Source organism: Salvia splendens, chromosome 3, assembly GCF_004379255.2.
Source record: "Salvia splendens isolate huo1 chromosome 3, SspV2, whole genome shotgun sequence".
NCBI lineage: Eukaryota > Viridiplantae > Streptophyta > Magnoliopsida > Lamiales > Lamiaceae > Salvia > Salvia splendens.
The window spans coordinates 28449981-28475909 of NC_056034.1; the positions used below are offsets into that span (position 1 = coordinate 28449981).

Here is a 25929-nt window from a genome sequence, read left to right on the forward strand (position 1 = left end):
AGTAGCGTAGATCTGGTAGTTCTTTGTTTAAATTTCTCATTCGCAACTTAGTTTAAAACTAAAAATGAGTATCACATTATACTATCTTTTTCAATCCACTTTCCTTTATATTTATCGAACTCAAATAAGACTCCTAATGACGGACGGAGGGAGTAGATTTTGCATGCCACACCCAAGGTGGTGCAGAGGACCGTGGCTATGGTGTCGCAACGACCATGATCTACCACCGTGGCCATGGCGGGGACCGACTGTGATGACCATCGTAGGTCAGTATCGTAAATTTAAGGGATAACTGCTTCAAAAGTCATGAACTTTGCCCGAATTCCAATTTTTCCCACGAGCTTTAAAATTGGCGTATAAACTGACGAACTTTGCATTTTGTCTGGTATTTCCCAACCCGACCCGACCCTGTATTTTCCAGCAACTCAGAATCCTATGTGGCATGCCTGGATAGTGACGTGTCCGACATCGGAAAATCGTATAACGATGTCGTTTTGTCCTGGATAAAACGACGTCTTTTTAAGCGTATGAAATCGAAATTAGGTTAAAATTAGGTTAAAATCATGACAGAACCCCAAATCGAACACTCATCTTTCCCCTCGCGATTCAACCCCATTGTCGATTATCAGAATCAAATCGCGATTCATCCTACAAATCTGTTGCATTCCCGATTGTCCTTGAATGCCCGTAACAAGGTAAGACCATAGATTCATTTTAGGGTTCGATTTAGGTTTTAATTTTACGGTTCGTTAGTTTTGCTACTGCTGCGTTTGATTTCCTTGGTGTTGGGGTTCGAATTAGGTTTCAATTTTAGTGTTGGATTAGGCGATTTGGTCGTTTCGTTGAATATCCGATTTTGTGGTTTCCGATGTGGTTGGATTGGGCGATTTCGAATGCACAATTGGCAATGTGTAGTTAGGGTTCGTCTACTTCTTAAATCATGAAAGTTGAATTTTCAATTTTGATTTGTACTGGTTTTAGGGTTCTGGCTATGGTTTCATCCAGAATGGGGTCGTTTGATTGTTCAAATGCGGTTTTGTTGCAGGATGTCTACATCTTCCCAGAATTCGAGCAGAACTTGGCCGAGGTTTGAGGCAGTGGTCTGTGATCATGGTCTTGAAGCTGATGTGGTGACCTCTAATACGGATGCCAATCCCGGACGACGCTTCTACCGTTGCCAAGTCTGGAAGGAGGACGATTGCAAATTCTTTCGTTGGATTGATCCATCATTATCGCCGAATCAAGACTACTTCTTTAAAAGACTGAAGCTGGACAGGGACAACGTGCAAAGAGCATTGAGAGATAGAGTTGCTATGCAGGATGCACTTGACGAGAGCGTCCGTTCCAAAACCACTGAAGTTGAAGCACTCCAAGGTGTTGTCGCCGATTTGCACCGTCAAAACCGAAACTTAAAGGTTGCCGTTTGCATTCTATGTCTCCTCATTTGGTTATTGTTGTAGGTTACCTAATAGTACTTTTATGTAATAGACTATGCACGTTGAACTCCAATGTAACGCACTATGGGATCAATTCCTTGAAGTCAGTTTTCCCCTATGAATGCAATGAGTTGTGACTTCAATTATAGCTTACTTACACATCCTAGACTGTAATGGGAGACATTATGTGCATAACATTTGGAGCTTTTGGGTGTAAGACCCTTGTAAATCTGGAAATTGAAAGGCTTTGTTTGTATATGTAAGCATGAAGACATGTTTTGAAACCTAACATTTAGCACCCTGTCCCACAAATACATTGTTCATACATAAGAAAATGCAATCACAAAAAGTTTGGTATATCCAAAACACATGTTTAAATACATAAGTTTGTGCTCACTAAAAAACATTGTTTGACTTCCAAGTACATTTCATTCACGATCCTCCGGGTTGCATCACATGATGTTGTTGCTTTGCTGCGTGGGGATTGCTCCAGCACCTGTTCCACGGCCTCCAGTCCGGCCTCCAGTACGGCCTCCACCACGGCCCCCTCTTCTTCCACCCCTCCCCGGTACTGCGGTGGTACCACTTTCTGCAATTGACGGTGTCTTTCGAGGCCTTCCCATCTTGGGCTACAAATTAAGAACTTGCATTGTTAGTAATGGCTAGTAACAAAATATAGCTAAATGTTGATTACAGGTAGACATTTATACCTTTGGCTTTGGCTGCACTTGTACTGGCTCGTTTTTACAAGATCTGGAGTTGTGGCCTTCTTGGAAACACCTCTGGCACGCCATCACACATATCTTCTTCATTCGGTTGGGGTTGGCTGGATATTTCTCGAATGGATCCCTTCTCCTAACCTTCTTCGGCCTACCCGGTATCTTCTTAACCGGTGGAGGTACAACAGGGTAACCCTCAGCCTGAGGTCAGAGCTTCTCTCCATTCAATGCTGGCAACCCATAGCCATATGCCAACTTGTATTTGCTCAGGGAGAAGTAGTCATGGACATAGTCATTAACATTAAGTTTGAGGAAATGGATAGCAGCGCAGGCATGAATACAAGGGATACCAGTTAAATCCCATTTCCTACACCCACATTGCCTTTGGGAAGGAATCACTACAAACCTATCCTCAGAGTGACTCACTTCAAATTTTCCCCCAACCGCAGGTATAGTGATACAATTTCTACTTTCATAAACCATGGCCTCAATTTTTCTCCTCACCTTTGGACACACAATGGAATTGATACCACCACTCTCCATATCTACCCCTTTCCTATAAAGACTTTCCATGAGTGTGGTTCTCATTTCATCTAGCATGTCTAACACATGCTTACTCCTAGCCTCCAGTATATATGCATTAAAACACTCACAAACATTGTTTAAAATGGCATCAGAGCAGTTGCCAGGTGTTAGAAATGCCTTACAGAATCGGCTGGGGTTCTTATCCATCAAATCTGCATAAGCTTGTCCATCTTCCTTCTCCAGGTCTCTGCATGCAATGTCATACTCCTCCATGTAGGTACTTCTAACCAGCTTCCAGAAAAGCTGCTTCAACAGTGGACCTTCGTGTGTCTTTTTCCAGTTTGCATATATGTGCCTTGTACAATTCCTGTGCTCAGCCAATGGTAGTAGGTTCTTGACTGCATTCTCAAGTCCCTAGCAAACATTTTCAATGTCAACAATTGGAAAGTAGACAACTAACACTCTAATTATACAACATGATAAAGTAGACAATAAATCCCAAATACCTTTTGTTGATCACTGATTATGGTTATTCCCACTCCTTCACCCAAGCCCAAATCTTCAACAAGTATTTTTATGAACCAGGTCCAGCAAACCTCATTCTCAGCTTCAACCACTGCCCAAGCAGTGGGATACATTTGGTTGTTTCCATCAGTTCCTATAGCTGTCAGCAAGATGCCCCCTAGATATGTCTTCAGGAAGGCACCATCTAGACCAATCACCGGACTACAACCCTCCTTGAAACCCCTTCTTAGCCCACTGAAACCAATGTATAAAGATTTGAACACAACATCTACATCAACATGTAGTTCAAATCTGCCTTCTCTATCAGCCTTGCCCAACTCAAGCATATAACTCCTCAGTTTTGCATAGTGATCTTCCACTGTCCCCCTCAGCATGTCAATAGCCTTCCTCTTAGAATGGTATAACCTCCACTTGGTTGCATCAAATGCAAACCGCTGCATCAAGTCCCTACCCAATTCCTTGCAACTGAACTCAGGTCTAATCCTAAAGACATGCATATATTTTCTGCAATCCAATTAGAGGTCACAATCTTATTTCTCATAGCCCTTGGACATGTGTGATCCGGTTCAAGCTTCTTTATCACAACAGTGCCATTAAGCTTCACTATACTCCCAGAACATAACCAATTGCAAGGACTCTTGCAAGCTGCCTCAAACTGCTTCCTATTTGCCTTTTTAAAGTGTATCTCCCAACCATTCTCAACTGCGTGGTCTGTTAGAGCATCTCTTGCTTGAAAACCATAAATAAACCCCATCTCAATAGACAATTTCAGAGTCTTATGATCACACCGTGGATCATACATCAATTTACCATGCCTTTCCAGCCTCCTTCTCCCTTCATCCTGGGAGTCAGTTGAGCTAGAGTAGATGTCACCTTCTTCTGAATTCTCATCCTCAGAGACATAGTCACTTTTCTTTCCTCCACTAACTAGGCCACAGAAGATGTCATCAGTGACAACAAACTCTTTCTTCTTGCTGTCTTTTGCTTTCTGCCTCCCCTGTGTGTATTCCTCATCCCCAGACACTAACTCCTCAGCATCCATGTCATCATCAGTCTCCTCATCTTCAGAAGATGGTATATAACTCCCATCCTCCTCACTATCATATCCCACCCCCACTGCCATACTGTGATCAGCCTTATCCCCTACACTCTCATCAAGTCTGTCTCTCATTCCCACATATTCATTTACAACACCCAAATCCTCATCATCATTGTCCTTACCTCCCACATTATCCCCCAAGACATCAGCATCAGAGTTCCTATATGCCTCATCCTCAACAACACTCTTACCCTTGTCTTTAGCTATATGATACATCTTACCCACATCCTCACTCACACTCCTTCCAACTTCATCAACATCACAATTCCTATCTCCCACCCTCTCACCCACAATTTCAACCACTGACTTCGTAGTAGACTGTAACAATCTCTTCTTAATACTACTTTCAACACTTTTCTCCACAACATCCTTGGTAGAAACTGACTTCAGCTTGCCAGCCTTTGAAGTTGTCTCCTTTCTACGTCTTCTGGTAGACATACTCTTATTCACAGACTCAACATTACTCCTTTCTACTGACTCCGACTCAACCACTCGACTCCTTACAGCTTCATCACCCACATTGTCCCCCCCACCCACGGATTGATCTTCAACAATGTGCTCTAGGCCACCCTTCTTCCCACCCACAATATACATATCACATATTTGATGCTTCACTGTGGTCAGGAACTTCAACATTAACATCACCTCTGCATCACCCGTGATGTTAATAAACTCCATTCCCATTTTCTCTTGAAGCATAGCCTATCCCAGCTATCAAACCTAGCTTATTCAGTTCATCGACTAGGTCGAAGTAACCAAATCTATCTGGTTCAAACCCACTACCTTCCCACATTTCCCCACCTACGTATTTATCACAAATCCTCCCATCAGGAATAAAATGCCCACCATGGTAAATCCGAAGCAGGAAAGGTTTGTTCGGATTCGGCTTGTCTGGCCAGAAACCCGGCCACATCTTCATGTTGACGAAGCCTGAAGCGCAGCTCGTCGCCCGTCCGTCGCTGTTGCAGGTAAGCCAATAGAGTCGTCGTCGTCATCGATTAGGCCGTCGTCGCTCGCTCTCTCGTCGTCGTCGTCAATTAGGCCGCCGTCGTCGTTGCAGGTTGTTGATTAGGTTAGGTTACGCGATTTGAGGATCGATTTGGGGATGAATTTGGGGGGTGGGGGTTTTTGTTGTTTTTTTATTTAATTACACAGTCAACAATTATTGACCATGTCAGCCGCCACGAGACGCCACGTCAATTAAATTCGACACGTCAGCTCGCTCTTTCGCCGGAAATACCGTCATGGGAAATCGGCGATAAAATGCAAAGTTCGTGAGTTTATACGTCAATTTTAAAGTTCGTGGGAAAAAACGGAATTCGAGCAAAGTTCATGACTTTTGAAGCAGTTATCCATAAATTTAAAGACAGTTCAAAGAAAAAATAATCATATTTCAGCATATCATAATGATTTGTTACACATTTTTTAAGTCAACATATCCTCCTCCAACAATATTAGCCTCTCTACCATTGTTCTCTTTTGATTTTTTTTTTTATGAAAAAAGGTCATAGTCAAACTTTGGGAAGTTCTTTTTTATGTGATTTTATAAGCAAAGTTTATTTTACATATTCAAGAAAGTTCTTATTACCTTTAGTATATTTATAAATTTTGGTTGAAGTCTTTATATGTACATTTAATGAAGTTAGGCTGAAATTAAAAAAAATCGCAACAAAACTTGAATGCAGTTTTTTTATTTTTATTTTTTAAGTTTTGATAGTATTAAGAAGAAGAGGAACAAAAATATGGACTTTTATGATAAAACATGAGCTGCAATTCACTTGCATAATAATAGGTTAGGAATTTATAAAAAATAACAAATAGTACTTCAACAGTTCTAACCAAAATCTTTTAGTAATGTACTTAGAACATAGTATATTTTAATACTCAGGCATTATGTAGATATTAGTATTTTGTATCTATATTGGATAACTATTTATATTATATATCGATATTTACAATGTTGAATAATGTGGATTTTGATGGGTAACTGTATTAATGTTTATTAAATGTCATATCGATATTTATTGTGATGCGTATTGATATTAAAATTGTTTTCGTATTATGTTTTGCCGGAAAAGATCGAGAGTACTTGCCGACAAAGACTTCAAAAGCGAGCAAAAATATTATCAATGTATCTTAATTAATAGTAGTATATCAATATAACTTGAAAGTTGTGCTTATTAGTTAAATAATTTGTGTCAATTTAATATAAATAAAATATTAATATATTTTGGTCAATATATCAATAAAGTACATATCTATTTGTTGAATATCAATACAAAGGGTTCATGATTATCAATATTCAGATTCATACAAATATTGCCGATTTTTATTTCATTATCTCTTGTTCGATAGTAGTAGAGTCATATATCTATTTTGGACGTTCCATAGTAATAGAGTAATTTCCTTTTTAGTAAAAGATAACATATTTTTCTAATCTTATTTTTTCTCATCTCTTACTTTATTGTCTATGCTTTATACTTTCTTCTACTTTAGTATCTTTTTATTCAATACATTACATATATTTTTTAATCTTTATTCCAAAAGAAATGTCTCCACTACTATGAAACAGAAGGCGTACAAGAAGATAATATGGAAAGATTAAGATGTCAACGATCAATTTGAATTCAATATTAATTAATAATTAAGATGATACAAAAAAATATTGAGGGATTATAAATTTAATATTTAGTAGGATACTATGAAAGATTGAGATATATTTAGTAGGATACTATGAAAGATTGAGATATACTCATATAAGATCTAATAACTACCATATATAATTAATCAAACATATAATTGAATAAAATTAGTGTTTCCTTGTGTATCAATATATTGGAACAAGGTAGTGATAAAATGTAAACTCGTATATTGTACAAACTTCAAACTTTTCAATACAGTATCAACACAACTTTAACACAATGTCAACACAGTGTAAAATTTTAAGATTTTGATGTCAACACAATTTCAACACAATGTAAAATTTCTAGATTTTGATGTCAACACAATTTCAACATAGCATCAACCGTTGACATTGTGTTGACATTTTTAGTTGCTATTATTTTATCATATGTTGATATTTTCTAAAGTTGCAAATCATAGTTTAGAGTTTGTACAATATTTAGAGTTTGCATTTGATCACATTCCTATTAGAACAAGTGTAATTGTGTCTGTCGATATGGTAGTGTAATTGTGTTAACCGTTCATTTGCACATGTCATTTTGTTAATATTTTTATATACTATTTTTATATAGTATATTAACATTATTAATCTGTAACAAAAATATGATAGGATTGACAGATTTTAGGGATATAAGCAAAAATTAGTTTCGAAAATATGGTGATTATCCTTTTCAAATAAATTACTTAATTTCAAAAATCCAATGATATTATTGTAAACCATTAGATCTAAATTTTCTAATCACTAAATAATGCTTCCTCCGTCCTTAAAAGTTTGTCACACTTCTTTTCTGCACTTGTTTTTTAAAAATAATACTCCCCCCGTCCTACAAATTTTTTCTCACTTTGACCGGACACGAGTTTTAAGAAATGTAATGGAAAGTGAGTTGAAAAAGTTAGTAGAGAGTGCGCCTTACTTTTATATATTGGTTTTATAATGAAATGTGAGTGAGAATGAGATAGTGGAATATGAGGTCCACTACTAGAAATGGTAAAAAGTAAAATGTGACAAATTTTGTGGGACGAACGGAAATAGAAAAATGTGACAAAATTTAAGCGACGGATGGAGTAATAAATAATTAGAGTGAAGAGAGTGTAAAGTAGGAGAAAGAATAATTTAATTAAGACTTTTCTCTATATTATTCTCTCTTACTTTACCGTCCTTCTACTTTAACTATTTATTATTATATTTATAAAATGAGTATAGAAAAGAAGCGTGACAAACTTTTACAGATCACATGAAGTAGTAATTGTTTTTATTAAATCCTACTCCCTCCGTCCCAAGATATTTGACTCGCTTCTTTTTCGCACTCGTTTTGAAAAAATAATATAAAATAGTTAGAGTGGAGAGAGAGTAAAGTAAGAGAGAGAATTATGTAGAGGAGAGTCTTCTCTACATAATTCTTTCTGTTATTTTACTTTTTCTCCACTTCAACTATTTTATATTATTTTTCCAAAACGAGTGCGAAAAAGAAGCGAGTCAAATATCTTGGGACGGAGGGAGTAGTATTTTTTAATATTTGATTTTTTTAATCAAAAACGCCCTTTGTGGGCGGGAGGTTTAGGCAGACCTCCAACCCGTAAATAATATCAAAATAAAATGTTCTACCAATATGATCTTAGTCCAAAAGTGACTAGGATCTAAACAAGAACATGAAGAAGCCAAATAGAGGTCCCACATGTCGAGATCCTCCATACTATCAAGGGGAAATGAACTGACATTATATATATGAGGGAGAAACGAAAAATTATCAAAACCAGTACGGGTGCATACTGCATAGATTAACATGTGCAGCTGCCCACAAATACCACTGTCATTGGCAATTTGGCACGTATATACAAGAATAATGAAACATAGATAATACACACAACATTAAATAAGACATAAAATAAAATAATGAATCTAAACATCTAGGCTAGTGGCTGGTGGTAGTTGGAATTTAATATGGGCGTTACAACGAACATCCATTCCTCTTGATTCTGACGACCTTTACCCCCAAAAATCAACTTATAAAATATTTAGGTCCACATTTATCTTTTGGCTTTTGACTTTCTCGTACAATCTTACTCGTATTTCATAACTGATCAGGTGAAACATCTCTAGAAATTTATTTAATACTTTATAATATTCATGTTATTTTTAGTTTACCTATATATTTACTATATATATTTGGATAAAAGAATACGCACTAATTAATATTGCCGATATTCATTTATTCAAAGTTCTTTATAACATGGCAGTGGATATGGATATGCACGTTGGAGACTGATAACTAGTTACATTTAAAGCAGTAATAGCATAAATAAGAGATGATATAAAAAAAAGTATACTACTTTGGCTTAGGAAACTGGAGACTGCCATAGATATGACAATTATGAGCATAAAAAACTGTATATATAGTTTTGGTTATATTTTACATTTTTAATTAGTAATATGTATATATTACAATATTATAAATATCGTAGCAAACATAAAGTCTTAGGTATAAAGCAGTAAGTGAATGATTAATACTACTAGATTTTATTCAAGAAAACTTAACATTCTCCGTTATACATACGCATGACAGTTATATTTAATATTTTCTCATCATCGATCTTATCTCTTGCCAAATATGCTCATATTGATGGTCTTAATATTCACACAATACATTGTAGTAGTGTTTAAATATCACATAATATTCACTAAAAACTAATGGCATAAATATTTGAAATATTCGAACTGGGTTTTTTCTATTTTTGTTCTAGAATGAAACTTAGATTCCGTGTTTGTACTGAACTTTTTTTATTCCATATTTGGGAGAGACGCATGACCCTCATGCGTCTCCTTTTAATGAAACACATGACGATTATGCGTATTTGTGAGAGACGCATGAGGGACATGCTCTCTCAATTTTTTCGAATTGTGAGATTGCAAGTGGCGTAACACCCAACCGGGTGATTTGCACAAAGACGCATAATCGTCATGCGTTTCATTAAAAGGAGACGCATGAGAACTCCCAAACACGGAATAAAAAAAATTTCAGTACAAACACAAAATCTAAGTTTCATTCTAGAACAAAAAAAGAAAAAACCCTATTCGAACTATAACGTAACTACTATGCGCTTTCAACTTCAAAGTACAACCACTCTGTCTGCTGTTTCGAGTCGAATGACTGTGTTGTGTCAAAATTAGGTGGCATGTTGTAATAATGTATGTTGTCGTGCTCTGTTGCCTTCATATTTGGTCGGGGAAAATTGATTGGATCTATTTAGAGATGCCCACCGGTTCCGGTTCCGGCGGTTAACCGCCGAACCGGAACCGTGGCAATTTTCCCGAACCGGAACCGTCGCAATTCGGGTCGCGGTCCGGTTCAGGTTCAAGATATTCCGAACCGGAACCGTCACCGAACCGGTGGTTCGGGACGGTTCGGAACCGGCGGTTAACCGGCGGAACCACCGATTCAGGCGCGTATATCAAGGCATCGGGGATGGGGCCGACGGCGGCAGCTTTTCAGCTGCAAAACCGGCCGGTTTCGGCGGTTTTTTGGCGGTTAACCGGCGGTTAACCGTGAAAACCGGCAGTTTTGCCCGGAAACCGGCGGTACCGGCGGTTTTCCGCCAAAACGCCGGTTTTCTGAAAATTCAAATTTTTTTTTTCAAATTTCAAATTCGAATTCTTCCATAAGAGTTTCTCTCTTCAATCTCTCAATTCTCTCTCTTTGTCTCCAATTTCTCATTTGTGCTATTGTGCTTCCATTTAATTACGCAAGTGCTACTCTTATTACGCATTGTTATACACTTATACTTGTTCCCGTAGTTCTATAAGTTGTCTTTCTTTCTCAATTGCTAAAATAAAAAAATATATATTATTCCATATTTCTACATTTCTACATAGCAATATGTCTTCATCCCGAGAACTACGTGGGCTTTGATTCCTCAATAAAATTGTGGATACGTAGTCAACTCAACTTAAATTTGAAAAGTTTAACTTTGAAAGTTTAAGTTGAGCTCAAGCCCTTTTCAATTTTTCCCCCCCATTTCATGTTTTTTTTATTTACGTTCCCGAGTCCGACGACACTTGTAAATTATATTACATTATTGTATGTTGTATAATTGTAGTTGTATATTTATTGTAAATTGTAATGTATCGTTGTCTGTTACAACTCAAACTTAATAAAATTGATATCATTTTCTCCTTATTCGTTGTATTTCTATTTGAATTATACATTATCTTGTACTCTTGTTCCAAATTGTTGTATAAATCCAAATTTCAAATTTTAAAAAAAAAAATCGAACCGCGAAACCGCCGGTTCCGAACCGGAACCGCCTAAACCGCCGGAAAAAGCGGCGGTTCCGAACCGGAACCGGAACCGCCGGTTTTCGAACCGGAACCGTGAAATAGCCTCTCGGTCCGGTTCCGGTTCCGCCTTCAACCAAACCGGAACCGGCGGTTCCGAACCGGAACCGTCCGGTTCCGAATCGTGGGCATCTATTGATAACATAAATCTCTGCATCTATTTTACTAGCATTACCAATAACTCAATATCACTCTATAACAAAACTTTAACTTGTCAATTGTTTTCTGTATATATCATTTCAATGCTTCTATAATTAAATGTATGAGATTATCTCAAACTAAGTCTCATCTCCATAATCAATAAAATTTGTAAAGAAAGCTTTAACTCTTATAATAAAGGTTAAAATTACTTAAAGACAAAGTATTGACTGTACTTTTAATTAATAAATTAAGATGTCCATACCCAACTCCCAAGCCCCAAACACATAAAAGAAGTAGGGGAAAGGAAATAACAATGGAGGTCGTCGGGAAAGTTGCGCTGCTTGAGGGTGAATCATGGGGCGGAGTTCCCGATGCAGTAGGGTCTGGGACAGCGGTGGGGTCGGCCGACCCCACCTCCATCTACCACGGTGATAATAATCGTCTTCCAATTTGCATGCATCGATTGGTTGTAATAACAGTCATAATTTATCATAATACGCTGCCACTAGGGATGTCAATCGAGATAACCCGCTCGGGTACGGGCCAACCCACTTGGATTGCGAGACTATTTGGGTGCGGGCTATTCGGGTTATAAATTTTTCGGATCATAACTTTTCAACCCTACCCTTAACCCGCCGGGTTTTAGGTTAACCCAACAGACTATTCCGGTGTAAAAACTTTCAAAAATGATCTCTTGTAATCAAATTTTCCTCTATAAAATGATTTTAAATTTTAGATTTTTTTTTTCTTCTTAGTTTTAGAATCATATAAAATCTTCAAATTTTCATAGTTTTCTTCAATAATAGTTGGAAAGAAGCCTTTCATCTCGATCAACTACAACATAAACAAAGATAAATCAAAATTAAACCAATCAATTTGAATTAAAACTTGTGTTCGTGTCATTATTTTGGCATTGTTTGTTATTAATTCTGTATGAAAATTAAAAATCGTATCTTAGATGAATTATTATTAAAATGATAAATATATATAGATTTTGAGGGGTTAGTTCTTAATTTTATCTTGATTGGCAGTAGTAGCAGATGATGGGACGATGGAATAATGAGGTAAGGTAGAACTTGAAAGTTGATAGTGTGGGATCGAGTGAAAAAGTATAGAAATAAGATTGAAGAAGACTAATGATTGTGCCATATGAAATTCAAGAATACAAAAAACCCCTAAAACTTAATATTTTTTAAATAAAAACATGCAACCCGTCAGGCCAACCCGTTTAACCCGCCAACCCATTCGGGCTAACCCGTTTAGCCTTTTTATATTCGGGTTACAAAATTACAGTCCTGACCACTAATTTTACAGTACTATTCGGGCCGACCCACGGGCTTCGGGTTGGATTGACATCCCTAGCTGCCACACCGTAAGATTGTAAAAAATAAGATAAAATGATTAACAAAAAAAATAATGAATATTAGGTTTTCATGCCATACCCAAGGTGGTGCAGTGGACCGTGGCTACAGTGGTGCAACGACCATGATCGACCATCGTGGCCATGGCGTTGACCGACTGTGACGACTATCGTAGGTCTGTATTCTAAGCTTAAAACAGTTCAAAAAAATTCATATTTCAATATATCGTAATGCTTTGTTATACATTCTTTAAGTCAACATATTCTCCTCCCCTCTTTACCATTGTTCTCTTTTGATTTCTTTTAGAAAAAAAAGGGTCATAGTAGGAAGTTCTTTTTTATGTGATTTTATAAGAAAATTTTATTTTACATATTCAAGAAAGTTCTTATTACCGTTAGGATATTTATAGGAATTTTGTTGAAGTCTTTCTATGTACGTGTAATGAAGTTAGACTGAAACTGAAAAGAATCGCAACAAAACTTGAACGCAGTTGTTTTCTTTTATTTTATTTTTAAGTTCTGATAGTGTTAAGAAATGTAGGGAAAAAAGGACTTTTATGATAAAACATGAGCTGCAATTCCCTTGCATAATACCCCATCCATTTCATAGTAGTGGAAACATTTCTTTTCGGCACGCAATTTAAAAAAAAATTTGTTAGCGGGTTAAGTAAAAAAAGAAAAAAAGTAAACAATGGAAAAGGTTAAGAGATGAAGAGAGAATAAAATAAAATAGAGTAAAGTAAGAGAGAAGAAATGTGTTATCTTTTATTAGAAAGTGAAATGACTTCACTATTATGGAACGTACCATAATGACTCCATTACTGCGGAACGGAGGAAGTAATAGTTAGAAATTTATAAAAAAAATTAACAAGTAATCGTTCATACCAAGATCTTTAATAATGTTGAACATATATATTTAATACTTCCTCCGTCTATATCCATTTATGACAATAATTTTTTGGACTTGGATCCTCTGCTATGACAAAATACACAGTAGGGGGTGTTGTGCACATCATCACCTTCCATTTATTTTTTATGAAGTTATACAATTTTTTTTAATTCACAAATTAATGGTGGTGATCTCCACAGCATCCCCTACTGTGCATTTTGCCACAGCAGGGGATTCAAATCCCAATTTTCTCCTTCTCTTTACTTTATCATATGGGTCCTACCACCCACCACATAATTTCAATTATTATTTTTTTTTCTCTTCTTTTATCCACTATCCATTTTTAACTATTTTTTTTCTTTTACTTTTATTTAACCAATTACTACATTCATTAAAATTTGTGACAATCTTAAATGGCTTATTTTTTTGGATAGTGAAGCATAAAATTGATAGAGTAGTAAAATGATAAAGATAAAAGGGCTAGTAGATTGCTAATAGTTAAGGAAATGAAACATATTAAATCAGAAATAATGAAATAAGATTATTTTTTTTAAATGAGTGAATGAAAACAATCAAGTATTGTCAACAGATTCTCGTTCTCATATTCCCGTGCTGTTACCTTTTCCACATCAGAATTAGGACATTTAAATTAAAAATTCCAACTCAACAAAAACTCATAAGCAAAGCATACAAACTCAAAAAGAGAAGAGATTTTCACAAGATGGCACATATAAATATTAAACACAATAATAATCATAATTCGCAAGTCAAGATTTATCCTTGGATTAAAGAAACCTTCTTTAAGAACATATTCAAAGGGCAAAGGTAAATTGAGAAGGTATATTTCTCATTTACCTTTTCAAAAATGTAATTATATCTTCTTAAAAAGTAATGGACTCCAATGGAAGAGGTAAATTAAGAAGACAAACAAAAATAACTAATTTTTTTACCTTTTCTTCCAAGAAGAGGTAAAAATATCTTCTCAAAATAAACAAAGGTATAATACCCCTAAATACATTTTCCATTGGAGCATGAAATTTTATCAAGAAGAGGTAAATATGGTAGTTATTTCTCCTTATCTCTCCATATACCCTTTCTCTTGGAGATGCTCTAAGTAAGTTTTAATCTCCCTTTTCCGCAGTGCTAATTATGAGAGCATCCACATCCATGCTCTTGCCAAAGAGCATGAATGTGGGCTCAGACCCATTTTTATTCATTTTTTACTATCTGCTCTTTGGCAAGAGTACAACACTCATATTCATGCTCTTCCGCAGGGACATGCTCAAGGGTCCCACCATTCTATTATTCAATTTAAATAAAAACATTTCCACAATATTAAAATGCATTAAAAATACTCAAAATACTATTACTAATTACTAAAAAAATTAAAAATTACATAATTCCAATTCTAAAAATTAAAAATTTAATAATTAAAGCCCTAAAAATTAAAAATTACATAATTTAAATCCTAAAAATTAAAAATTACATAATTAAATTAATAAAATAAAAAAACCACTACTCGTGGCTGAATTTCGCTCAAATGGATGATGAATGTGTAGCTATAGATGATTTTATGATTAAAAAAATTTCAAAAAAACGGTAATAAAACGGTTATATTTTTTGGAATCCGAAAATATATATATTTTAATTTTTTGTATTATTTTCGATTTAAAAAAAATGCCCACAGCCAATAAAAACGCGTCACGTCGCCCTACTCAGCGGCACGGACGTGCTCGACATATCGAGCAGAGCCGTGCCGTTAGCAAGAGCACAGCGGCGGACAGGGGCGTGCCGTGCCAGCGGTACGAACATCGTCTTCTGCATCGAGCACAGATGCGGATGCTCTTGAGAAATCACATGTGGCCAATATTAAAAACAGAAGCCGACACATCTCCTGTACATAAAAATAAATACAAATTCGTTCCATTTTAAATTATTTTAATAAGTTTATGAGCAGATTCTCTGACTCTAGCTGAACAATATCATCGTTTTATTCTCCTGTGTGTCTTTCAATTCGTTAAGTTCAAGAAATCGCGGTGTTGATGTTAGAGCAGCCTCCCTCCAAATCAGTTAAAGCTGCCTTTTCCTCAAACAGTTTTCCTTTTTCTGTTTGAGATCTGCAACTCTTGCAACATCCAATTTCTCAAAAAGTTTCCAACTGGGCCTTCTCCAATTCTGCTTCTGGTAGTTTTTTCTTCATCATCTCTTGATTTTGTATGATGTTTCTCGATAAAGATTCGATTTTTATCTTTTGAACTAGAGTTTTCTCCTGTAGATTGAAAAGCATGTGAAGATTTCTTTTTTGGTTTTTGATTTCTTGTGTGGGGAAAGCGAGAAATTTTGTGTGATCATTTGTGGGATGGTTGTTGTTTACTTGCTACTTACTACCCTCTTATGCTCAACAATGAGAACATGGGACACTTTTTTTTAGCTGTCTGTTTTTATCTGTCTCATACCGAAGTGATTTTGCTATTTTTGTGGTAGGTAGTTATTGTATAATTACAGCAGACTTTTCATTAATGAGTGTGTATTTGATTATCTAGGGCCCTTCTTGTTTTGTCTTTTAAAGAAATTCAAATTTCTGATCTAATGTGCTTGAGAAAGCAGCTATCATTGAATTTGCAGTGGTCAAATTTGGTTTCAATCTGACTATTCAAGGCATGAAAAAGCAAGCTTTACTATGTCAAACTGATTACTATATGATTTCTACTTATTCTTATGGTTATGGAGATTTCATTCGATTCTTTGTAATTTTGTGCTCTTTCTTACCAGGAAAAATCAAGAAATTTATTTTGTTAGTTGCTAAAACTTAGTTGGTGATTCCTTGCTTTCTTGTGGGATATGCGAAAATATGGAAAGGGGAGGCCGTATCTCGGATTACAGAAGCCGGTTGGAGAAGACACTGACATCACCTGAACTTATGAAAGAAGAAATGGTTCATGTCCTTGTGAAGAATCAAATTTTACAGACGATGGATTCTCAGTCAGGAGGTTTGTTTATCTTGATTCTAACTGAATTTCCTCATATTGCAAGTATGTTTTAACTTTAAAGTGAGGTTTTATGCTTTAGATATGCTGTTACATTTGCAGTTTGTGCTTTGCAGAATACACTGACTGTGCGATTGAAAGGAGAAGCAACGAAGTGTTTAAGTTCCTCTGTGAGCTAAGGAGTGCTTCCACAAACGATTCAAACAGCAAATGGAAAGTATGAAATCATTATTGGCATCAGTTTTTCTCCTTCAGTTGCATCTTATTCTCCCACAACATACACTTCACATTTTAAGAATAAATCATCGTCGTGTAATGTGTATGACCATTGTGCTTTTGAACAATTTCTTGCTTTTGAGTTTTGACTCCCAACAAACATCATGAGTTTGATATGGAATACTTGCTATTATGCACAACTGGGGAAACATCTTTGATAGTCTTGTCTCTCTATAATTATGTGCTCGTTCTCTGTGTTTAAAGCTTATTATCAAGTCATTTGTTCAATCATGGGACGATGTACAAGCTGTAATGCCAAATTTCCAGGTAAAACAAGACACTGAGGAATTACGAGTTATGTATCGAGAAGGACCAGAGGGAACCCCCTTCCATACACTACTTGCTGAGGGCTATGTGGATGGGCCAGTTGATGTTTGTAAGCTTGCTCATAAGCTCCCTTCTAATAATTTGTGATTTTCACTGCAAACTGAAACTAGTCGAGGATATTATATACTTGTTCATACTTACTCTGAACAGCTTTCTTTGTATGTAACAGGTCTATGCATTTCGTCAGATGCTGACCTTTACAAAAAATGGTAAGAGAAAAAAATGACTGTGTTACATCATTTTTGTGAAGCATTCTTGATTTCTTGTGATATAATTCTCACATCGGTTCCACATGAAAGTGTGGAATGACATACATTAGATAGTAATTATTCCACATACATTAGATAGTAATAGGGTTTGTAATGTTGTTCGCGAATCGCGATACTTTAGTACTCAATCAATATACTCAGCAGCTAAGTTAACTTCATGATATCAACTCCAGAATGCTTTAGAAAAGAGAAAATTACTCGAAAATGATCCTCTGCTTGTTAATTGACATAAATCTCTCACTCTACCAGGTGGCCTCAAATCACAGTTCCTACTTTCAAAGTTGCTGCATCCCATCGTGTCCAGAGAGTTATAGATGGCGAGCAGACAGCAATAGTGAGGTATGCGCTACAGAAAACTCAAATCTCGAGCTTATTACGCCGCATTTCAGATATTGACATGTATGTAAATATTTGGAAGAAAGGATGAAGCTTTCATGGCCAATGTCAGGCAGAGAAGTTATAGTACATTATTTTACATTTGAGTACTTCAAAGACGGCCTTGTCGTGGTGATTCTTAACTCGGTAATTTACAACATTTTTCTCTTGCTCCTGCTGAATGAAACATGCTTCTCTATTGAATAAAATATGATGAAATGCTTGTCAGATCTCTGACTCGGAGACCATCGACAGAAGCACCCATGGTTTCACCAGAGATGGGATGCCAGATGTAGAGGGTGCCGTGAGAATGGATCTCTACGGAGGTTTTGCTCTTAAAAAAATCACTGCTGATAGAAGCTTCTTTAGGTAAGCATTATGATGTCTCTTTTTTCTTTTGCCTAATGATGGAAGGTTCGAGTCCTGTAGCTCCTAGTGACAGTGCTTTCAAAACTGTGCAGAACGATAGCGAATCTTGATATGAAGCTCGACTTTGTCCCTCCTGCATTCATCAATTTTGTCGCCAGGCAGCTCGTAGGCAGCGGTTTTAAGCTCTATAAAAAGGTTATTTTGAAACTTCTTCACAGGTTGATGGAATTGAATCGTATCCTTTGCTTGCTGCCTAATTTTTCCCAGTCTTGCAACAACTGCAGCAAGTTGCTTCTGCGAAAGGCAGCGTAGAAGTTCAGGAGGCTTTGAAAGATCCGCTCTATGTTCGTGTACGTGAGGCTCTCTATAAAGAAGACGCGTCTCCTGCTTCGCCTATCTTGGAGAGCGCACACTCCAATCTTGAACAACAAAACAGTGAATCATTCCAAGACAACAACTCTACTAAGGAAGATAACACTTTTGATGAACGCACCATGGATCCCAATGCCATGGGTACAGACGCAAGAGACAACAAAGTTCTCAATGAAATCGAGGAGTTCAAGGGAAAAAGCTCGGAACTGCTTGATAGTTTATCTGAGGAGAGCACAGTAGTGGTTAGGACTGACTTGATGGAAGTTAGCAAGACTAAGGATCCCAACAAAGTTCTCAATGAAATCAAAGAGTTTGAGGAGAGAGGAGTAGAACTGCATAATAAAGTAGCCGAGGAGATCACGGTAGAGGTTAGGACAGACACAATGGAAGTTAGCGCGACTGAGGTGGAACAAGGCCATGAAATAACGGAACATTTTACATGTAATGTACAAACTAAGGTTAACATCAGCCCTGAGGTTCAAAGAGCTTTAGGAACACTGGAAAAGGCCATTTCCATATTCCGGGAGTACAACAGTAGCCCTGTTCATGTCCTCAACAATGGAGATATGCTGAGCTCGGAGAATGATGCTGCGACAGAATCTATTTCGTGGGAAGCTGACGAAATAAGGAAAAGGAATCTAGCTTGCGTCGAATCATCAAACCAAAGATCAGCACAAGTAGCTGTCCAAACTGCCAGAAGCAGCTCTGACAACCATAATTCAAGGTATCTTTTTTCGATTGTTTGCCACTACTTATACAACGTGAGGTGATTTTTGACATGAAAATCGGTTATCTCAGGCGGTTCAACTCCAGCACGAAGGAAACAAACCAGAGCAAGATTGCACCGGATGAGGATGGCATGAGGCTGTCTCACAATCGGAGAAACGTGTCAATAGAATCCGAGAGTGCAAAAGGAGATAATCTGGTGAGTACAGAAGCAAACAGAATGAAAGGAGGGAAGAATAAGAAGTCGAGGTTTTGTTGCTTAAATTTCGGTTCTTGATAGCTAGTGAACTACTGCAGGAGTTACGAAAACTCGAGCTCTTATAGGTTTATGTACATTATTGGCTTTCGATTTTTTTCTGCAGCTGCAGCATTTTCACAAGAATAGTGAGGCTAGGGAAGAAGCTTTGGCTGTTTCATTCAAGATTTGTGTAATTTTATGTTTAGTTTAGTTTGGTTTATCCTAACCTCAGTACGCAGGCAGAAGATAAATAAAGAGCACTTTTTTTTGTCTATTATCTATGTATTGTAATGGATTTATTTTAATTATCATTTTCGCTTTGCCAATATATTGTGTAATATCAACAAGTTTAGGCAAAATTCTCGAAATAAGCATATTTGGAAATGTGACGCTCTTTTTAGTTTCCGTTAAGGGCTAACTGAACATCCACATTCTCAGAATGCTTAACCCCCTTAAAATAGAATAAGGGCAGATACTCATTTTTGTCCCATTTTGCGAAATCCTCTCTAAATTTTGACCTCTTTTCGGCCAATTGCTGTAGATGTCTCCAGCCACCTTCAAACCAAGGTAGTTTGTACTCTCTCCGTCCTCTATCATGTGTCTTAATTTTTTTTATTTTCGTTCGTCCCTTATTAATTGTGTCATTTCACTTTTACTACTTTTGATAATGGACCTTACATCTATAATCTTATTTCCTCCTCATATTATATTATAAAACTAATATATAAAGCATGACTCACATATCACTAACGTTTTCAACTCATTTTTCTTTACATTTCTTAAAACACATGTCGAGTCAAAGTGGAATACATATTGGGGGAAGGGGGACTATGTTTTGTTGATAATTTCTAGTATCAATTTAGTACATCTTCGGTAAAAAAAAAGTAGTCCACTTTTGCATTAACAATTTTTCTATTGTTATGGGATGGATGGAGCATTAAAATTCATAGTTTGTAGTGAGATTAAAATATTACTCCCTTCGTGCACAATTTAAAGATTCATTTTGACTTGACACGAGTTTTAAGAAATTATTTGACTTTGTGAAAAAAAGTAAATGCAGAAAGTAAGTGGAATGTGAGGTCCATTTTTAATACTAGGCATGTCAAAATGGGTATCGGGTATTGGATACCTGATATCCAAACCCGAAAAAGTCGGATAATTGAATACCCAAACCCGATTTTCGGGTACCGGATTGGGATCGGATAGTGAGAATTTTAGATTATCGGGTTTCGGGTTACCCGATATCCGATCGGGTATACCCGAATTATCCGATTTGTTTTCTAAAATTAATAAATTATGTTTTGATTATAATTAAATGTAATTTAATTTTTTAACTACAGTTTAATTAATACTTAATAGTTAGCGTATAAGATATGTAATTTAATTTTTTAATTACGTTTTAATTTCATTGACTTGTGATATTTTGAATTTTGAATCTCTGATGATGTTAGTGTTAGATCTTGATTCTTATGAATTATTGAATTGTGATATTTATAAAGGATGAATGTTTGAACTTATGAATTTTGATGTTATTGACTAATTGTAGATGGATAAAAGATGTTAATATGTATAACTTATGGATTTTGTATTTTTCAAAGTTTGCAGTTATTTTCTTTTAAATTCGAACTACTACAAGAATTTTATATTCCTAAAAGTTTGTAGTTATTTTATCTTAAATTCGAACTACTACAAGAATTTTGTATTTCTAAAAGGTTGTAGTTATTTTCTCTTGAATACTACTTCAACTTTGTATTAAATTTGAATTAAATAATATTAAATAAATTCTAAAAGTTTGTAGTTAATTTCCAAAAATAAAAAATAAAAAAAATCAAAATCACAATCGAGACTGCATACCTGATTTTTCAGCACTGGATACCCGAAATCAAATTTGGGTCGGGTATAGGGTATTGGATTTTGGGAATTTCGGGATCAGATACCCGAAAATTTCGGATCCGGTATTCGCAGGTACCCAATTTGAGAGGCCTATTTAATACTATTAGTTTATAATGGATTGTGAGTATAAAAAGTCATTGCAGGATGTGGTCGACGTACCAAAATTGGAAAAAAGCAAATGGTTATTTAAATATATTAATTAAATTTAATAGTTAAAAGTGTAATACTTGTAAATGTATGGAAATGGGCTCAATAAAACTTGTATTAAAGCCCAAGTCCCCAACCTCACTTCGTCTTTTTTCCCGTCTGCTATTCTAATTGCTTCTGCTCATACCTCATAAACTAATCATTCATGTGGATGAAGAAGTTTCTCCGAATCTCAGCAATTGTTTCTCGTGCAATCAATTCCACACATTTAACCTCTTCTGTTTCCATCGCTACTCTTCATGATTCTGCCATTTTCAGCTCTCCTCTCTCCTCCCTATCTCTCAGCAGCCTCCAACCAAGATCGTCGCCAAACCTAGCCAGTATCCTTTCCAGAGAAAATGCCATTTTCTTTGTAAAAGATAAGAGCCCTTTCTCCTCGCTCTCAGAGGACGCCAAACTTTTCTGCTGGAACTGCGCCACCAAGGCCGACGATGCGACCTCGTTCCTCTTCTGCCAGGCCTGTCGCAGCGTCCAACCGCTCAATCAATCCATCGATTATTTCCAAATTTTCGGCCTGTCAGTACTCTTTCCTTCTAAATCGCGATCGTCTCTCTATAAATTTATTAGGATTTTGGTGATTATCATATAGTGGTTTATTCATAAATTAACCTGCTTGATATTGGATAAATTATTTGCCTCATTATAATGTTCTACTATATGTTTATCATAGCCTGCAATTACTGTAATATTACACTGGAAAGAGAAAATTGAAAAGTGAAGACAGTATTGCGTATGGAATTTTGGATATTAGTACTATTTTAATTGCTCGATAATGGTATAATATTGGAGGAGAAGAGATAAGCTGTTCAGCTATGCATAATGATAATTTGTTGCTGTTGCTATTGCTATTGCTATTGCAGAGGAAGGAGATACAGTATTGAGGATGGGGAATTAGAGAAGAAATACAAAGATTGGCAAAAGAAACTTCATCCGGATTTGGTTCATTCTAAAACGCAGGTCAGTCTCACCCTGTGCTGTTTCAATTTGTTTAAAAAAACTAAATATCATTCACCATGGAAGATTCAACATCTAACTTGCTCCTTTTGAACTAGAGGGAGAGGGAGTATGCGGCTGAGCAGTCTGCTCGGGTTATAGATGCGTATCGCACGCTTGCTGATCCATTGTCGAGGGCAATCTACATCGTATGTTTTCTTTCAATATATCATGTACTTCACATGCTTACATCTCAGTTGTAGGTGTGTTGAGCAGGAATCACAAGAACTGATACTATTATATTTCTCAATAAGTAGCAATTAAAACAATATAAAGGAAATTTTTGGAAATTCTTGTTATGTTTCTGGACAGTGTATCTGCTTCCTATTTGCTTCTGGAATGATATTACTAGTTTAGGTATGTTCAAATGATAATATTAACAAAATTAGTTTTGTTTCCATCCCTTTCTCCTAATTTTTCAAATAATACACGTAGATGAAGTTGGAAGGTGTGCCAGTTGACGAAGAAGAAAGGATCACTGATACAGAGCTACTTGCAGAGGTAAAGTGAAGAACATTGAGACTTGTTATTCCTTTGCTTATTATGTATCATCTTCAAAAATCTCATGGAATGGAGCACTTGAGTTGTGTATGTGTGTTTGTGGGTGCATTTGTACAAAATTTTTCTGTGGCTTGGTCATATTCTGAAGGTGCTTGGAAGAACCATTTAATCAAAACTCAGTTTGTATTCGAGGTAGTAAAGATTGAATTAGGCAAATATTCAAAATGCTAAAGTACCGACTCTTTAGTTTTATTATGATTATATTAAGCGCATAAGGCTTGATCGACTAAATTTTCTCCTTGGCATTGTGATGTGACCTTGACATTTATAACTCATCTTTCCAATGATCAAAACGAATGGCTTGATGGGAATGGGAACGTTGGGATGTTTGACAATTTGGTCATATGAGCTGTACCTTTGTCATTATTTTTTGTGTTTGAGTTCAAGCGAGGTTTAAGGAGTCATACTCAAAACTCACTTTCTATGAATACCTTTGGGGATTGTTGATATAATTTTGGTTTAACTTGTTGAAGTGCAGATCATGGAATTAAGGGAGGCTGTTGATGAAGCAGAAGATGCTCAGACATTAAATCAAATACAGGCTCAGGTATGTACATCCCAACCGGTTACATGTCAATGACAAAAATCTCAGCTATACAACCTCTGAACACCATTTGAAATCTACTCTACATATCATTTTTTGGATCATTATTAATATAACAGTTGCTTTTTTCCAATTAAGATTTTATTAATGAGTATCATTAAGTTTTAACTAAATCTGTAGAGATATGTAGGAAATACTAAAGTAAGCATACTACTATGGATTTATGCATTGAAAAGGACATCCTCTCCTGTTATGAACATATATTCCACCACCACTGGGGTTCAAACTATTCAAACCCCAATGCTGAAATTTAAAAATCAATTTATAAAGTAAAGTAAAAGAGATAATAATGCAGAAGAGAGTCTCGTCTACATTATTTTCTCTCTTAATTTACTTTCTCTCCACTCTAACTACTATTACTCATTCCGTCCCAACTAAGTTGAGTCAAAACTTTTTGACACAGAGATTAAGAAATTGTTTTGAAAAGTAGGAGAGAGGAATAAAATAACAAAGATAAAGAGAGGATAAAGTATGTGATGGAATAAAGTAAGAGTGATTGGATGATATGTTTTTTGTCAAAAAAGGAAATGACTCAACTTAGTTGAGACAACCAAAAAAGGAGTAGGATTCAACTTAGTTGGCACGGAGGGAGTAATATTTTTCCAAAACCCGTGCGAAAATGAAACGTCTCATTTAGGCCCAACAAAGGGAGTATTAAAATATCTCATCCACCCACTTTTGCAGTTGCAAGAAAAATTGAGAGATTGGTCCAGGTCATTTGAAGATGCATATTTGAGGAAAAACTTTGAAGATGGTATGGCTTCAATTCGCAGAATGACTTACTACAAACGTGCCAATGAAGAAATTGAGAAGAAACTTTAATTAATGGCTCTATGCTCTCTGTGATGTTGTTTACGGCCACTTGTGTTATTCTTAGTAATAATTTATAATGCACCCTTGTATCCAAGTGCATGTTCAGTTCTGTATACACATTTGCTCTCATTTTGATTCTTTTATCTATTTTTTTTATTCCTTTCTATTTCGGTAGTATAGTTTTTTTAGGATCAATCAGATGTTCTAATATATATATATAGAGAGAGAGAGAGATATTTAACATTTTTAGTAGTATGGCACTTGCACATGTGTGGTCTTCATACTTTAAAAATAGCATCACACATCCTTAAATATTCTATGTAATATATTTAGGAGAATTTTTACACCACTGACTCGTGATCGTCCCGATTGGGCGATCTTCCTTCAACCCAATGCCTGATTCGGACGATTCCACTGTTTCGCATTTTGCATCTAGTTGAAACACTGGAGCAAGCATTTTCTGCCTCTAGCCTCTGGTTTGCCTCCTTGAAACGGATACACAATCTCGTCAACTCACTTAAATAGGGATGATAACCTATGAAAAGAGCTATAAACCAATACAATATCCACGTTTATCATCATCTCATATGACGTGCGGGTTCATCAAAGGGTTGAGAGTTCAGAGGCTTGCTAGAAAGTCATCTGGATTCGCAGAAAGAGGTAGAACATAGATTCTAGAAGCTCTGTATGCATCATAAGTTCGATTGGGATTTGTCTGCCTTGGTAACATTGCACTTGTCAAAGTTAGTTAGTTCTACTCGAAGATGGAAGAGAAAATAAATGCCAAGGAAGTTGAAAAGAAAAAGAGTAAAATCATTAGTATTAATACATACTATCTCTATTTATCAAATCTCAGAACCCTGTTGTTTATGTTTGCTCACTCTCTTTTCTCTTCTTGTATTTGGTATCATGAAAGCTAAGAGACGGAAATAAAGCAACAGAGAAAGAGCTTCACTTTCACATATGCCAAGTTTACCTCATCCACAAAACGAAGCCAAGAAGGCAGTTTGAGGCTTATTGTGTGATAAAAATCCATGAGAGATGATCAACTTGCTTTTACTGAATATGACAACCTTATATCTTCAACAAAATATCTTCTTTAACAATATGTTTAACTCTATCTGTCTCTAAAAAATAGACAACTTTTGAATCGACACGAGTTGTTAAAGTAAGAGAGATAGAAAGAAAAAGTGACTAAAGTATTATTAGT

General features: G+C 36.0%; 3 protein-coding genes across 3 annotated transcripts; all 3 read left to right on the forward strand.

Annotated features, from left to right (window-relative positions):
• Positions 1 to 234: 234 nt before the first annotated feature.
• LOC121796830 (uncharacterized protein At4g04775-like) lies at positions 235 to 1469 on the forward strand. The gene is made up of 3 exons (XM_042195606.1): positions 235 to 262; positions 982 to 1415; positions 1461 to 1469. Exons 1-3 carry the CDS (start codon positions 235 to 237, stop codon positions 1467 to 1469), a joined length of 471 nt encoding a protein of 156 aa, XP_042051540.1.
• A 14177-nt stretch (positions 1470 to 15646) lies between these two features.
• LOC121795599 lies at positions 15647 to 19974 on the forward strand. Its single transcript, XM_042194136.1, has 11 exons — positions 15647 to 15893; positions 16482 to 16699; positions 16813 to 16913; positions 17240 to 17348; positions 17469 to 17508; positions 17818 to 17907; positions 17991 to 18090; positions 18173 to 18312; positions 18405 to 18507; positions 18597 to 19408; positions 19483 to 19974. Exons 2-11 carry the CDS (start codon positions 16561 to 16563, stop codon positions 19685 to 19687), a joined length of 1839 nt encoding a protein of 612 aa, XP_042050070.1. The 5' UTR covers positions 15647 to 15893; positions 16482 to 16560; the 3' UTR covers positions 19688 to 19974.
• A 1856-nt stretch (positions 19975 to 21830) lies between these two features.
• LOC121795600 (iron-sulfur cluster co-chaperone protein HscB homolog) lies at positions 21831 to 24885 on the forward strand. Its single transcript, XM_042194137.1, has 6 exons — positions 21831 to 22264; positions 22609 to 22705; positions 22801 to 22890; positions 23177 to 23242; positions 23781 to 23849; positions 24591 to 24885. The coding sequence occupies exons 1-6, from the start codon at positions 21894 to 21896 to the stop codon at positions 24726 to 24728; spliced, it is 831 nt and encodes a 276-aa protein (XP_042050071.1). The 5' UTR covers positions 21831 to 21893; the 3' UTR covers positions 24729 to 24885.
• Positions 24886 to 25929: the final 1044 nt, after the last annotated feature.

Excerpts from the sequence above, each read along its gene's own strand:
- LOC121796830 (XM_042195606.1), top strand. The coding sequence starts at position 235 with ATGGCGGGGACCGACTGTGATGACCATC. Across the intron at positions 263-981 it reads GACCGACTGTGATGACCATC|GGTTCTGGCTATGGTTTCAT; the intron begins GTAGGTCAGTAT and ends TACTGGTTTTAG.
- LOC121795599 (XM_042194136.1), top strand. The coding sequence starts at position 16,561 with ATGGAAAGGGGAGGCCGTATCTCGGATTACAGAAGCCGGTTGGAGAAG. Across the intron at positions 16,700-16,812 it reads GATGGATTCTCAGTCAGGAG|AATACACTGACTGTGCGATT; the intron begins GTTTGTTTATCT and ends TGTGCTTTGCAG. Across the intron at positions 16,914-17,239 it reads ATTCAAACAGCAAATGGAAA|GTAAAACAAGACACTGAGGA; the intron begins GTATGAAATCAT and ends CCAAATTTCCAG.
- LOC121795600 (XM_042194137.1), top strand. The coding sequence starts at position 21,894 with ATGTGGATGAAGAAGTTTCTCCGAATCTCAGCAATTGTTTCTCGTGCA. Across the intron at positions 22,891-23,176 it reads TGTCGAGGGCAATCTACATC|ATGAAGTTGGAAGGTGTGCC; the intron begins GTATGTTTTCTT and ends TAATACACGTAG. Across the intron at positions 23,243-23,780 it reads ATACAGAGCTACTTGCAGAG|ATCATGGAATTAAGGGAGGC; the intron begins GTAAAGTGAAGA and ends GTTGAAGTGCAG.